Below are 16,150 nucleotides of genomic sequence, written 5' to 3'. Positions count from 1 at the left end.
TTTAGTTTAAGCAGGCATCAAGATCAGTGCAGGCTTGGAGGGCCGAATGGCCTGTTCCTGTGCTGTTCTTTGTTCAATACTCCAGGTGTGGTCTCACTAATGTCCTGTAAAATTATAGGGAAGACTTTTTTTTATTTTTTCATGGAATGTGGGTGACACTGGCTGCAACATTTATTGCCCATCCCTAACTGCCCTTGAGATGATGGTGAGCTTTATACTCTTACACTCTAATCCCTTTGAAACAAGTGCTAACATACCATTTCCCTTCTGAATTCCTTGCTGTACCTCACTCAAACTAGAAAGGAGGCATTGCTGGATCTGGTGCTGGGAATTGAGGTGGACCAAGTGGATCAAGTGTCTGTGGGGGATCACTTGGGTAAGAGTGATCATTGTACTGTCAGGTTTAGATTAATAATGGAGAAAAGCAAAGAGCAATCTCAAGTAGAACTTTCAAATTGGAAGAGGGCTAACTTCAATAGGATGAGGGGATCTAACCAGGGTAAAATGGAACCAAAGATTTACAGGAAAAACTGTACGTAACAATGGGTTATCTTTAAAGGAGATGTTGTTTCAGGTACAGGCGAGGTGCATTCCAACAAGGGCAAAAGGAAAGGGAACAAAACCCAGGGCTCCTTGGATGACAAAATATGATGAAACAAAAAAAAAAAAAGAGGGTGTATGATGCATGTCGGGTGAATTTGAGTGAGAACCAGGCCAAATATAATAGGTTGAGAGGGGAGGTGAAGAGGAAAATTAGACTGGCAAAGAGAATAGGAGAATAGAATGACAGTCAACATAAAAGGAAACCCAAAAATCTTCTACCAGCATGTAAATAGTAAGCAGGTAGTTAGAGGTGGAGTGGGGCCTTTGAGGGACAAAGGGTAATGCAGGCTTAGAGACACAGGGCAAGGCTAATATACTTAATGAATACTTTGTATCACTGTTCACTAAGGAAGAGGATGCTGAAAAAATATCAGTAGAAGTGGAGGTGATAGACGCAATGGATAGAGCGAGGAGGTACTGAAAAGGCCGGCTACGCTTAGGGTAGAAAATTCACCTGGTCCAGATAGTTTGCATCCCAGATTGCTAAAGGAAGTGGGGATGGAGATAGTGGAAGGACTTGTCACAATCTACCAATCTTCCCTAGATATGGGGAAGGTGTCAGAGGATTGGAGAATGTCAAATTTACACCCTTATTGAAGAAAGAGTGCAAGGACAGTCATAGTCCTAGTCATAGAGAGATACAGCACTGAAACACACCCTTCGGCCCACCGAGTCTGTGCCGACCATCAACCACCCATTTATGCTAATCCTACATTAATCCCATATTTCCTACCACATCCCCACCTTCCCTCAATTATTCTACCACCTACCTATACTAGGGGCAACTTACAATGGCCAATTTACCTATCAACCCTAACAACTACAGGCCAGTTAGTGGTGGCTTGTGTTTGAGAAACAATATTCAGGGGGGAAAAAAATCAACAGGCACTTTGAGAGGAGAGCCAGCACAGATTTGTAAAAGGCAGATTGTGCTTGACTAATCCAATTGAATTTTTTGATGAAGTAACTGGGAAGGTTGATGAAAGCAATGTGGTGGATGTTGTTTATATTGATTTTAAGAAAGTGTTTGACAAAGTACCACATATGAATTAGAATTAGAACGTTACAGCGCAGTACAGGCCCTTCGGCCCTCGATGTTACGCCGACCTGTGAAACCATCTGACCTACACTATTCCATTTTCATCCATATGTCTATCCAATGACCATTTAAATGCCCTTAAAGTTGGCGAGTCTACTACTGTTGCAGGCAGGGCGTTCCACGCCCCTACTACTCTCTGCGTAAAGAAACTACCTCTAACATCTGTCCTATATCTATCACCCCTCAACTTAAAGCTATGTCCCCTCGTGTTTGCCATCACCATCCGAGGAAAATGACGCTCACTATCCACCCTATCTAACCCTCTGATTATCTTATATGTCTCTATTAAGTCACCTCTCCTCCTCCTTCTCTCCAACGAAAACAACCTCAAGTCCCTCAGCCTTTCCTCGTAAGACCTTCCCTCCATACCAGGCAACATCCTAGTAAATCTCCTCTGCACCCTTTCCAAAGCTTCCACATCCTTCCTATAATGCGGTGACCAGAACTGCACGCAATACTCCAGGTGCGGCCTCACCAGAGTTTTGTACAGCTGCAGCATGACCTCGTGGCTCCGAAACTCGATCCCCCTACTAATAAAAGCTAACACACCATATGCCTTCTTACCAGCCCTATTAACCTGGGTAGCAACTTTCAGGGATTTATGTACCTGGACACCAAGATCTCTCTGTTCATCTACACTAGCAAGAATCTTCCCATTAGCCCAGTACTCTGCATTCCTGTTACTCCTTCCAAAGTGAATCACATCACACTTTTCCGCATTAAACTCCATTTGCCATCTCTCAGCCCAGCTCTGCAGCCTATCCATGTCCCTCTGTACCCTACAACATCCTTCGGCACTATCCACAACTCCACCGACCTTCGTGTCATCTGCAAATTTACTAACCCACCCTTCTACACCCTCTTCCAGGTCATTTATAAAAATGACAAACAGCAGTGGCCCCAAAACAGATCCTTGCGGTACACCACTAGTAACTAAACTCCAGGATGAACATTTGCCATCAACCACCACCCTCTGTCTTCTTTCAGCTAGCCAATTTCTGATCCAAAGCTCTAAATCACCTTCAACCCCATACTTCCGTATTTTCTGCAATAGCCTACCGTGGGGAACCTTATCAAACGCCTTACTGAAATCCATATACACCACATCCACTGCTTTACCCTCATCCACCTGTTTGGTCACCTTCTCGAAAAACTCAATAAGGTTTGTGAGGCACGACCTACCCTTCACAAAACCGTGCTATCGCTAATGAACTTATTCTTTTCAAGATGATTATAAATCCTGACTCTTATAACCTTTTCCAACATTTTACCCACAGCCGAAGTAAGGCTCACAGGTCTATAATTACCAGGGCTGTCTCTACTCCCCTTCTTGAACAAGGGGACAACATTTGCTATCCTCCAGTCTTCCGGCACTATTCCTGTCGACAATGACGACATAAAGATCAAGTAAAGGCTCTGCAATCTCCTCCCTGACTTCCCAGAGAATCCTAGGATAAATCCCATCTGGCCCAGGAGACTATTCTATTTTCACACTTTCCAAAATTGCTAACACCTCCTCCTTGTGAACCTCAATCCCATCTAGCCTAGTAGTCTGTATCTCAGTAATCTCCTCGACAACATTTTCTTTCTCTACTGCAAATACTGACGAAAAATATTCATTTAACGCTTCCCCTATCTCCTTTGATTCCACACACAACTTCCCACTACTATCCTTGATTGGCCCTAATCTAACTCTAGTCATTCTTTTATTCCTGATATACCTATAGAAAGCCTTAGGGTTTTCCCTGATCCTATCCGCCAATGACCTCTCGTGTGCTCTCCTTGCTCTTCTTAGCTCTCCCTTTAGATCCTTCCTGGCTAGCTTGTAACTCTCAAGCGCCCTAACTGAGCCTTCACGTCTCATCCTAACATAAGCCTTCTTCTTCCTTTTGACAAGCGCTTCAACTTCTTTAGTAAACCACGGCTCCCTCGCTCGACAACTTCCTCCCTGCCTGACAGGTACATACATTCTGGTTACCAGAATTAAGACTCATGGAATAGGAGGATCAGTGTCAGCTTGCATAAAAAATTAGTTTAAGGACAGAAAATGAGTTGTAGTAAATGGTTGTTTTTCAGACTGGAGGATGGTAGACAGTGGTGTTCCCCCAGGGTCAGTGCTGGGACCACTGCTTTTTTTGCTGTATATAAATGACTTTGATATTGCAATACAGACAATCTCAAAATTTGCCAAAGATACCAAACACGGAGGTGCGGCAAACAGTGAGGATGATATGAACCACCTGCAACAACACATAGATAGGCTAGCAGAATGGGCAGAGAGGTGACAGATGGAATTTAATACTGACAAATGTGAGGTGATGCATTTTGGCAGAAGGAACAGGGAGAGGCAATACATACATAATGGCCCAGTTCTAAAGAGTGTGCAGGAAGAGAGGGACCTGGGGGTTCATGTGCATCAATCTTTGAAGGTGGCAGGACATATTGAGAGAGTGGTTAGTAAAACATCTGGGATCTTGGGATTCATAAACAGAGGTATTGAGTACAAAAGCAGGGAAGTTCTGCTGAAGCTTTATAAAGCTCTGGTTAGGCCCAACTAGAGTATTGCATCCAGTTCTGGTCACCACACTTCAGGAAGGATGTGAGGGTCCTTGAGAGGGAGCAGAGGAGATTTACCAGAATGGTTCCAAGGGATGGGGGATTTTAGTTACAAGGTTAGGCTGGAGAGGCTGGGGTTGTTCTCCCTGGAGCAAAGGAGAGTGAGGGGAGATTTAATAGAAGTGTACAAGATTATGACAGGCTTTGGCAAGGAAAAACTGTTCTCATTAACTGATGGTACAAGGACTAGGCGACACAGAGTGAAGGTTTTGGGCAAGAGATGCAGAGGGAATGTGAGGAAGAACTTGTTAATGACCTGGAACTCGCTGTCCATGAGGGTGCTGGAAGCAGAGATGATGAATGATTTCAAAAGGAAACTGGATGGGCACTTGAGGGAAATAAACTTGCAGGGCTACGGAGACAGAGGAATGGGACTGACTGGATTGCTTGGCAGAGAGCTGGCACCGACATGATGGGCCAAATGGCCTCCTTCTGTGCCATAATGACTCTTTGACCTGCATGTTAACTTTCTATGATTTATGCACAAGGACACTCAGGTCACTCTGAATACAAACATTTCCCAGTCTTTCACCATTGAAAATAAATGTTGCTTTTTTATTTTTCCTTCCAAAGTGGATAACTTCACACTTCACTACATTATATTCCATCAGTTGTGTTCCTGCCCACTCACTCAACCTGTCTCTATCCCTCTGCAGCCTCTTTGTGTCCTCCTCAGTTTACTTTCCCACCTAAATTTGTATTATAAGCAAACTTGGTTACATTACACTCAGTCCCCTCATCTAAGTTATTAATATAAACGAACAGAGACCCGCAAAGTATTTGCAGTCAAATTAATATCTTTGTTGCAACAATACTTCTTTAAATACAGGATTTAACAGAAACAAAACTTCTCACTCCAGAAAAAGCTGCATTAAGCTGTCCATGTGTAAAACAAATCTAGAAATATAAATACAAATGTTGTCAAGAGTCTGGCCTTGTGACTTGTTTATAGTCATAGAATATGAAAGTCCCGTTGGGAACCCTTTTCTCCCGAGTTGAAAAGGCAGATTTACATCTGAGGAATAAACACTATTTCCTTGAAAACTGCCTGTTATAATTTCAGCATCTATCAATCAGCGAGGCAAACAGCTTCCTAGTTACCAATCAGCGAGGAAAACAGCTTCCTAGTTACCAATCAGCGAGGAAAACAGCTTCCTAGTTACCAATCAGCGAGGAAAACAGCTTCCTAGTTACCAATCAGCGAGGAAAACAGCTTCCTAGTTACCAATCTTGTTCCATGACAAAGTCCTTAGAATTAGAACATTACATCGCAGTACAGGCCCTTCGGCCCTCGATGTTGCGCCGACCTGTGAAACCATCTGACCTACACTATTCCATTTTCATCCATATGTCTATCCAATGACCACTTAAATGCCCTTAAAGTTGGCGAGTCTACTACTGTTGCAGGCAGGGCGTTCCACACCCCTACTACTCTCTGAGTAAAGAAACTACCTCTCACATCTGTCCTATATCTATCACCCCTCAACTTAAAGCTATGTCCCCTCGTGTTTGCCATCACCATCCGAGGAAAAAGACGCTCACTATCCACCCTTTCTAACCCTCTGATTATCTTACGTGTCTCTATTAAGTCACCTCTCCTCCTCCTTCTCTCTAACGAAAACAACCTCAAGTCCCTCAGCCTTTCCTCGTAAGACCTTCCCTCCATACCAGGCAACATCCTAGTAAATCTCCTCTGCACCCTTTCCATAGCTTCCACATCCTTTCTATAATGCGGTGACCAGAACTGCACGCAATACTCCAGGTGCGGTCTCACCAGAGTTTTGTACAGCTGCAGCATGACCTCGTGGCTCCGAAACTCGACCCCCCTACTAATAAAAGCTAACACACCATATGCCTTCTTAACAGCCCTATTAACCTGGGTAGCAACCTTCAAGGATTTATGCACCTGGACACCAAGATCTCTCTGTTCATCTACACTACCAAGAATCTTCCCATTAGCCCAGTACTCTGCATTCCTGTTACTCCTTCCAAAGTGAATCACCTCACACTTTTCCGCATTAAACTCCATTTGCCATCTCTCAGCCCAGCTCTGCAGCCTATCTATGTCTCTCTGTACCCTACAACATCCTTCGGCACTATCCACAACTCCACCGACCTTAGTGTCATCAGCAAATTTACTAACCCACCCTTCTACACCCTCTTCCAGGTCATTTATAAAAATGACAAACAGCAGTGGCCCCAAAACAGATCCTTGCGGTACACCACTAGTAACTAAACTCCAGGATGAACATTTGCCATCAACCACCACCCTCTGTCTTCTTTCAGCTAGCCAATTTCTGATCCAAAGCTCTAAATCACCTTCAACCCCATACTTCCGTATTTTCTGCAATAGCCTACCGTGGGGAACCTTATCAAACGCCTTACTGAAATCCATATACACCACATCCACTGCTTTACCCTCATCCACCTGTTTGGTCACCTTCTCGAAAAACTCAATAAGGTTTGTGAGGCACGACCTACCCGTCACAAAACCGTGCTGACTATCTCTAATGTACTTATTCTTTTCAAGATGATTATAAATCCTGTCTCTTATAACCTTTTCCAACATTTTACCCACAACCGATTTACGTTTTGGATTTACGTTTTGGAACAAGGTTACAACTGCTCCTTCTTTCAGTCTAAGTTTACGTGATGACGTTCATTGGAGCTAGAACACAAGAAATAGGAGCAGAAGTAAACCATTCGGCCCATCGAGCCTGCTCTGCCATTCAATATGATCATGGCTGATCTTGGGCTTCAATTCCACTTTCCTGCCCACTCCCCATATCCCCTGAGACACCAAAAATCCCAGCCTTAAATGTATTCAATGATGGAGCATCCACAACCCTCTGGGGTAGAGAATTCCAACGATCCACAACCCCTTGAGTGAAGTAATTTCTCCTCATCTCAGTCCTAAATGATCAGCCCCTGATACTGAAACTGTGTCCCCGTGTTTTAGATTCCCCGACCAGTGGGAACAATCTCTCAACTTAGAAACATAGACCAAAAACTTAGTACGAACCCCTCCATCCCCCGCCCGTACTGTACCCCCGAACCCCTCCATCCCCCCCCTGTACTGTACCCCGAACCCCTCCATCCCCTCCCTGTACTGTACCCCGAACCCCTCCATCCCCCCCCTGTACTGTACCCCGAACCCCTCCATCCGCCCCCTGTACTGTACCCCGAACACCTCCATCCCCTCCCTGTACTGTACCCCAAACCCCTCCATCCCCTCCCTGTACTGTACCCCGAACCCCTCCATCCGCCCCCTGTACTGTACCCCGAACACCTCCATCCCCTCCCTGTACTGTACCCCAAACCCCTCCATCCCCTCCCTGTACTGTACCCCGAACCCTTCCCTGTACTGTACCCCGAACCCCTCCATCCCCTCCCTGTACTGTACCCCAAACCCTTCCATCCCCTCCCTGTACTGTACCCCGAACCCCTCCATCCCCTCCCTGTACTGTACCCCAAACCCTTCCCTGTACTGTACCCCGAACCCCTCCATCCCCTCCCTGTACTGTACCCCGAACCCTTCCCTGTACTGTACCCCGAACCCCTCCATCCCCTCCCTGTACTGTACCCCAAACCCTTCCATCCCCTCCCTGTACTGTACCCCAAACCCCTCCATCCCCTCCCTGTACTGTACCCCAAACCCCTCCATCCCCTCCCTGTACTGTACCCCAAACCCCTCCATCCCCTCCCTGTACTGTACCCCGAACCCTTCACATCCCCCCCTGTACTGTACCCTGAACCCCTCCCTGTACTGTACCCCGAACCCCTCCCTGTACTGTACCCCGAACCCCTCCCTGTACTGTACCCCCAAACCCCTCCCTGTACTGTACCCCCAAACCCCTCCCTCCCCTCCCTGTACTGTACCCCGTACCCCTCCATCCCCCCCTGTACTGTACGCTGAACCCCTCCCTCCCCTCCCTGTACTGTACCCCGTACCCCTCCATCCCCCCCTGTACTGGACCCCAAACCCCTCCATCCCCTCCCTGTACTGTACCCCAAACCCCTCCATCCCCTCCCTGTACTGTACCCCGAACCCTTCCCATCCCCCCCTGTACTGTACCCCAAACCACTCCCTGTACTGTACCCCAAACCCCTCCATAACCCCCGTACTGTACCCCCAAACACCTCCCTGTACTGTACCCCGAACCCCTCCATCCCCTCCCTGTACTGTACCCCGAACCCCTCCATCCAATCCCTGTACTGTACCCCAAACCCCTGGCTGTACTGTACCCCAAACCCCTCCCTCCCCCCCTGTACTGTACCCCGAACCCCTCCATACCCCGCCTGTACTGTACCCCTGAAAACCCTCCATCCGCCGCCTGTACTGTACCCCGAACCCCTCCATACCCTGCCTGTACTGTACCCCGAACCCCTCCATACCCCGCCTGTACTGTACCCCTGAAAACCCTCCATACCCCGCCTGTACTGTACCCCCGAAAACCCTCCATACCCCGCCTGTACTGTACCCCTGAAAACCCTCCATACCCCGCCTGTACTGTACCCCGAACCCCTCCATAGCACGCCTGTACTGTACCCCCGAAAACCCTCCATACCCCGCCTGTACTGTACCCCCGAACCCCTCCATCCCCCCCTATAATGTACCCCAAACCCCACCATCCCCCGCCTATACTGGACCCCAAACCCCTCCATCCCCCCCATACTGTACCCCGAACCCCTCCATCCCCCCTATACTGTCCCCCAAACCCCTCCATCCCCCCTATACTGTACCCCGAACCCCTCCATCCCCCCTATACTGTACCCCGAACCCCTCCATACTCCGCCTGTACTGTACCCCCAAACCCCTCCATCCGCCACCTGTACTGTACCCCGAACCCCTCGCCTGTACCATACCCCTGAACCCCTCCATCCACCACCTGCACTGTACCCCTGAACCCCTCCGTCCCCCCCCTCCACTGTACCCCTGAACCCCTCCGTCCCCCGCCTGCACTGTACCCCTGAACCCCTCCGTCCCCCGCCTGCATCATACCCCTGAACCCCAGTGTAGCTGTCTACCTTGCTGCGGAGTTGACTATTCGTCAAGTAATTATCGCTCTGTAGAAATAGCACCAAGTCCTTGTAAACTGTACGCTGTACTGCAAAAAAAGAACACCAGGGTTACTGATCAGTAGACAGAGGTAACTAAAGAGAACAAAGAACAAAGATAATTACAGCACAGGAACAGGCCCTTCGGCCCTCCAAGCCTGCGCCGATCCAGATCCTCTCTCTAAACATGTCGCCTATTTTCTAAGGTTCTGTATCTCTTTACTTCCTGCCCATTCATGTATCTGTCTAGATACATCTTAAAAGACTCCATCGTGCCCGCATCGACCACCTCCGCTGGCAATGCGTTCCAGGCACCCACCACCCTCTGCGTAAAGAACTTTCCACGCATATCCCCCCTAAACTTTTCCCCTTTCACTTTGAACTCGTGTCCTCTAGTAATTGAAACCCCCACTCTGGGAAAAAGCTTCTTGCTATCCACCCTGACTATACCTCTCATGATTTTGTACACCTCAATCAGGTCCCCCCTCAACCTCCGTCTTTCTAATGAAAATAATCCTAATCTACTCAACCTCTCTTCATAGCTAGCGCCCTCCATACCAGGCAACATCCTGGTGAACCTCCTCTGCACCCTCTCCAAAGCATCCACATCCTTTTGATAATGTGGCGACCAGAACTGTACGCAGTATTCCAAATGTTGCAGAACCAAAGTCCTATACAACTGTAACATGACCTGCCAACTCTTGTACTCAATGCCCCGTCCGATGAAGGAAAGCATGCCGTATGCCTTCTTGACCACTCTATTTACCTGCGTTGCCACCTTCAGGGAACAGTGGACCTGAACACCCAAATCTCTCTGTACATCAATTTTCCCCAGGACTTTTCCATTTACTGTATTGTTCACTCTTGAATTGGATCTTCCAAAATGCATCACCTCGCATTTGCCCTGATTGAACTCCATCTGCCATTTCTCTGCCCAACTCTCCAATCTATCTATATTCTGCTGTATTCTCTGACAGTCCCCTTCACTATCTGCTACTCCACCAATCTTAGTGTCGTCTGCAAACTTGCTAATCAGACCACCTTTACTTTCCTCCAAATCATTAATGTATATCACAAACAACAGTGGTCCCAGCACGGATCCCTGTGGAACACCACTGGTCACACGTCTCCATTTTGAGAAACTCCCTTCTACTGCTACTCTCTGTCTCCTGTTGCCCAACCAGTTCTTTATCCATCTAGCTAGTACACCTTGGACCCCAAGCGCCTTCACTTTCTCCATCAGCCTACCATGGGGAACCTTATCAAACGCCTTACTGAAGTCCATGTATATGACATCTACAGCCCTTCCCTCATCAATCAACTTTGTCACTTCCTCAAAGAATTCTATTAAGTTGGTAAGACATGACCTTCCCTGCACAAAACCATGTTGCCTATCACTGATGAGCCCATTTTCTTCCAAATGGGAATAGATCCTATCCCTCAGTATCTTCTCCAGCAGCTTCCCTACCACTGACGTCAGGCTCACCGGTCTATAATTACCTGGATTATCCCTGCTACCCTTCTTAAACAAGGGGACAACATTAGCAATTCTCCAGTCCTCCGGGACCTCACCCGTGTTTAAGGATGCTGCAAAGATATCTGTTAAGGCCCCAGCTATTTCCTCTCTCGCTTCCCTCAGTAACCTGGGATAGATCCCATCCGGACCTGGGGACTTGTCCACCTTAATGCCCTTTAGAATACCCAACACTTCCTCCCTCCTTATGCCGACTTGACCTAGAGTAATCAAACATCTGTTCCTAACCTCAACATCCGTCATGTTCCTCTCCTCGGTGAATACCGATGCAAAGTACTCGTTTAGAATCTCACCCATTTTCTCTGAGTCCAAGCATAACATTCCTCCTTTGTCCTTTAGTGGGCCAATCCTTTCTCTCGTTACCCTCTTTCTCCTTATATATGAATAAAAGGCTTTGGGATTTTCCTTAACCCTGTTTGCTAAAGATATTTCATGACCCCTTTTAGCCCTCTTAATTCCTCGTTTCAGATTGGTCCTACATTCCCGATATTCTTTCAAAGCTTCGTCTTTCATCAGCCGCCTAGACCTTATGTATGCTTCCTTTTTCCTCTTAGCTAGCTAGTCTCACAATTTCACCTGTCATCCATGGTTCCCTAATCTTGCCATTTCTATCCCTCATTTTCACAGGAACATGTCTCTCCTGCACGCTAATCAACCTCTCTTTAAAAGCCTCCCACATATCAAATGTGGATTTACCTTCAAACAGCTGCTCCCAATCTACATTTCCCAGCTCCTGCCGAATTTTGGTATAGTTGGCCTTCCCCCAATTTAGCACTCTTCCTTTAGGACCACTCTCGTCTTTGTCCATGAGTATTTTAAAGCTTACGGAATTGTGATCACTATTCCCAAAGTAGTCCCCTACTGAATCTTCAACAACCTGGCCGGGCTCATTCCCCAACACCAGGTCCAGTATGGCCCCTTCCCGAGTTGGACTATTTACATACTGCTCTAGAAAACCCTCCTGGATGCTCCTTACAAATTCTGCTCCATCTGGACCTCTAACACTAAGCGAATCCCAGTCAATGTTGGGAAAATTAAAATCTCCTATCACCACCACCCTGTTGCTCCTACATCTTTCCATAATCTGTTTACATATTTGTACCTCTATCTCACGCTCGCTGTTGGGAGGCCTGTAGTACAGCCCCAACATTGTTACCGCACCCTTCCTATTTCTGAGTTCTGTCCATATTGCCTCACTGCTCGAGTCCTCCATAGTGCCCTCCTTCAGCACAGCTGTGATATCCTCTTTGACCAGTAATGCAACTCCTCCACCCCTTTTACCTCCCTCTCTATCCCGCCTGAAGCATCGATATCCTGGGATATTTAGTTGCCAATCATGCCCTTCCCTCAACCAAGTCTCAGTAATAGCAATAACATCATACTCCCAGGTACTAATCCAAGCCCTAAGTTCATCTGCCTTACCTACTACACTTCTTGCATTAAAACAAATGCACCTCAGACCACCAGTCCCTTTATATTCATCATCTGCTCCCTGCCTGCTCTTCCCCTTAGTCACACTGACTTCATTATCTAGTTCCTTACAGGCTTTTGTTACTACCTCCTTACTGTCAACTGACCTCAATTGGTTCCCATCCCCCTGCCACATTAGTTTAAACCCTCCCCAACAGCGTTAGCAAAAGCACCTCCAAGGACATTGGTTCCAGTCCGGCCCAGGTGTAGACCGTCCAATTTGTAATAGTCCCACCTCCCCCAGAACCGGTCCCAATGTCCCAAAAATATGAACCCCTCCTTCCTGCACCATCTCTCAAGCCACGCATTCATCCTGACTATTCTTTCATTTTTACTCTGACTATCACGTGGCACTGGTAGTAATCCTGAGATTACTACCTCTGAGGTCCTACTTTTTAACTTGGCTCCTAACTCCCTAAACTCTGCTTGTGGGACCTCATCCCGTTTTTTACCTATATCATTGGTGCCTATGTGCACAATGACAACTGGCTGTTCACCCTCCCCCTTTAGAATGTTCTGCAGCCGATCTGAGACATCCCTGACCCGTGCACCTGGGAGGCAACATACCATTCGGGAGCCTCGTTTTCGACCACAGAACCGCCTATCTACTCCCCTTACAATCGAATCCCCTACGACTATAGCCCTTCCACTCTTTTTCCCGCCCTTCTGAACAGCAGAGCCAGCCACGGTGCCATGGACCTGGCTACTGCTGCCTTCCCCTGGTGAGCCATCTCCCTCAACATTATCCAAAACGGCATACTTGTTTTGGAGGGAGATGACCGCAGGGGACTCCTGCGCTGCCTTCCTGCTCTTTCTCTGCCTTTTGGTCACCCATTCCCTTTCTCCCTCAGCAATCCTAATCTGCGGTGTGACCAATTCACTAAACGTGCTATCCACGACCTCCTCAGCATCGCGCATGCTCCAAAGTGAGTCCATCCGCAGCTCGAGAGCCGTCATGCGGTTCTAACAAGAGCTGCAGTTGGACACACTTCCTGCACGTGAAGGAGTCAGGGACATCAGCCGTGTCCCTGAGCTCCCACATTGAGCAAGAGGAGCATGACACGGGTCTGAGATCTCCTGCCATTTTTAATCTTAAGCTTAACTTAGTTAAATGAAAAAGGAACGAAAAGTTTTTACCAATCACAATAAAACCAGAGAAATCGAAAAAGCCTTACCTTATAAACACACCACCGAGTCCTTTTTTTTTGGTTAGAGGAGGAGGGCGGGTGGGAGACACGACAAGTGGGAAGGGTAGGTTTCAGTGGGCCATAGATTGAAGGGGAAGAAGCATATATTGACATTACAATACAGAAAGGAGGCCATTGGGCCCATCCACTCTTATGATTACTCTCCACTTTCCCTCCCTCACAACACTGTGGATATACCTACCTCACATGGACTGCAGCGGTTCAAGAGACAGCTCACCACCACCTTCTCAAGGGCAATTATTGATGGCAATACAATGCCTGGCTTAGCCAGTGACGCCCACATCCCATGAATGAATGAAAAAAAGAATTTCAAAGAGGATTGTGGCATTATCTCAATGCACTGCAGGCAATATTATTCCCTCAAACCAACACATGAAACAGATCATGGTTATCATCACAGTGCCGTATGTGGGATCTTGCTGTGCATCTGACGGCTGCCTTAGTTCCTACATACTGTGACTACACTTTAAAAGTTCTTCATTGGCTGTAAGGTGCATTAGAACACCCTGAGGTTGTGAAAGAGCTGCAGATACACACATCTTTCTTTTTAAGTCTCTCATTTTGGTTTCATGTGCAGATTCAATCCTGACCAACAGCAAACCACAATGATTGCGATGGAACCTCGGGGGACATCAGCACAGCAACACCTTTACTACAGTCAAATAACCCAAGCTGGCTTCACAGGAGCAAAATAGATCACCCAGTCCACAGGTGATGAAAAGTTTGGTCAAAGAGGGAGGTTTAAGGAGTGAGTGTCTTAAAGGAGGAAAGTGAGGTTTTTTAATATTTGTTTATGGATGTGGGTGTCGCTGGCCAGGCCAGCATTTATTGCCCATCCCTAATTGCCTTTGAACTGAGAGTCTTGCTAGGCCATTACAGAGGGCATTTAAGAGTCAACCACATTGCTGTGGATCTGGAGTCACATGTAGGCCAGACCAGGTAAGGACAGCAGATTTCCTTCCCTAAAGGACATTAGTGAACCAGATGGAGAGGTGTTGGGAGGGAATTCCAAAGCTTAGGGCTGAGGCAACTAAAGGCATGGCCACAATGGTGGAACAACTAAAACCAGGGAAGCTCAAGAGGTGGGAATTAGAGGAGTGCAGATATCTCGGAGGGTTGTGGGGCTGGAGGAGATTACAGAGATAGGGAGGGTGAGGACACGGAGGAGATTACAGAGATAGGGAGGGTGAGGACACGGAGAGATTACAGAGATAGGGAGGGGTGAGGACACGGAGGAGATTACAGAGATAGGGAGGGGTGAGGACGCGGAGGAGATTACAGAGATAGGGAGGGGTGAGGACACGGAGGAGCTTACAGAGATAGGGAGGGGTGAGGACACGGAGGAGCTTACAGAGATAGGGAGGGGTGAGGACACGGAGGAGCTTACAGAGATAGGGAGGGGTGAGGACACGGAGGAGCTTACAGAGATAGGGAGGGGTGAGGACACGGAGGAGCTAACAGAGATAGGGAGGGGTGAGGACACGGAGGAGATTACAGAGATAGGGAGGGGTGAGGACACGGAGGAGATTACAGAGATAGGGAGGGGTGAGGACACGGAGGAGATTACAGAGATAGGGAGGGGTGAGGACACGGAGGAGATTACAGAGATAGGGAGGGGTGAGGACATGAGGGATTTGAAAACGAGAATCCAGGTCAATATGTTACGAGTAGTTGCTGTATACCCCAGGTCGAACATAACAAACCCATTCAGAAAATCTTGCTGAGTGATACTTACTGGAGTCTCCCAGAATCACCACAAACTTATTGTGTAACAGTAGCTGTGCCTCCTCCGACTGACCTTTGCCATTATAGAGCAATCAGAATTCCTGCACATTACAAAACAGTGTCCAACATCACAAACAAAAACCAAATCAAGCAAATTGCCAAAGAACACAAACAGCAGTAGCAGGGAACATGCTGGAAACTGAAACAAATCACACAGTAACCCAGCTGGGCATCTGCAAAATCTTCATTAAATTTGATCAATTTACTTTCCCTTCCATTCTTGCCTTTCCCTAAATCACATCTTTCTTTCTGCCCATTTCATTTTCCTTACAACCCATTCCCACTTCCTGCTTCACACGCAACTTATTCCGACCGGCAATTTCAATCTGATTCAGTAAATGTCGCAATCGACATTCACCTTCACAAAGACAATAATAACAGGAGCAGGAGGGAAAACCCCCTCCCCCATTCCACACAGACCCCCCCCTCCCCCATTCGCACAGAACCCCCCCTCCCCCATTCGCACAGACCCCCCCCTCCCCCATTCGCACAGCACCTCCCCCCACATTTCAGTCCCCCCCACATTTCACAGTCCCCCCCCCACCATTCGCACAGTCCCCCCTCCCCCATTTCACAGTCACCCCTCCCCCATTCGCACAGTCCCTCCTCCCCCATTCGCACAGAACCCCCCCTCCCGCATTCGCACAGAACCCCCATTCGCACAGTCCCCCCCCCACATTTCACAGTCCCCCCGCCCCCCCATTCGCACAGTCCCCCCTCCCCCCATTTCACAGTCCCCCCCCCCCCAACATTCGCACAGTCCCCCCCCCCCCCATT

General features: G+C 47.9%; 1 protein-coding gene across 1 annotated transcript in view; it reads right to left on the bottom strand.

Annotated features, from left to right (window-relative positions):
* LOC137362379 (PC-esterase domain-containing protein 1A-like) overlaps positions 1–15,399 on the bottom strand; it is a gene marked incomplete at its 5' end in the record, with an annotated part of 52,480 nt that extends 37,081 nt beyond the window's left edge. Inside the window, 2 exons of the mRNA XM_068026788.1 lie at positions 9,347–9,426; positions 15,324–15,399. Coding sequence (XP_067882889.1) covers positions 9,347–9,426; positions 15,324–15,399 — 156 coding nt within the window. The remainder of the gene's footprint in view (positions 1–9,346; positions 9,427–15,323) is intronic.
* Between the last annotated feature and the right edge of the window lie 751 nt (positions 15,400–16,150).

The sequence above is a fragment of the Heterodontus francisci genome, unplaced genomic scaffold (assembly GCF_036365525.1).
Source record: "Heterodontus francisci isolate sHetFra1 unplaced genomic scaffold, sHetFra1.hap1 HAP1_SCAFFOLD_480, whole genome shotgun sequence".
Taxonomy (NCBI): domain Eukaryota; kingdom Metazoa; phylum Chordata; class Chondrichthyes; order Heterodontiformes; family Heterodontidae; genus Heterodontus; species Heterodontus francisci.
Note: the sequence above shows the minus strand (reverse complement) of the source record. Positions and strands in the feature narration are given on the sequence as shown.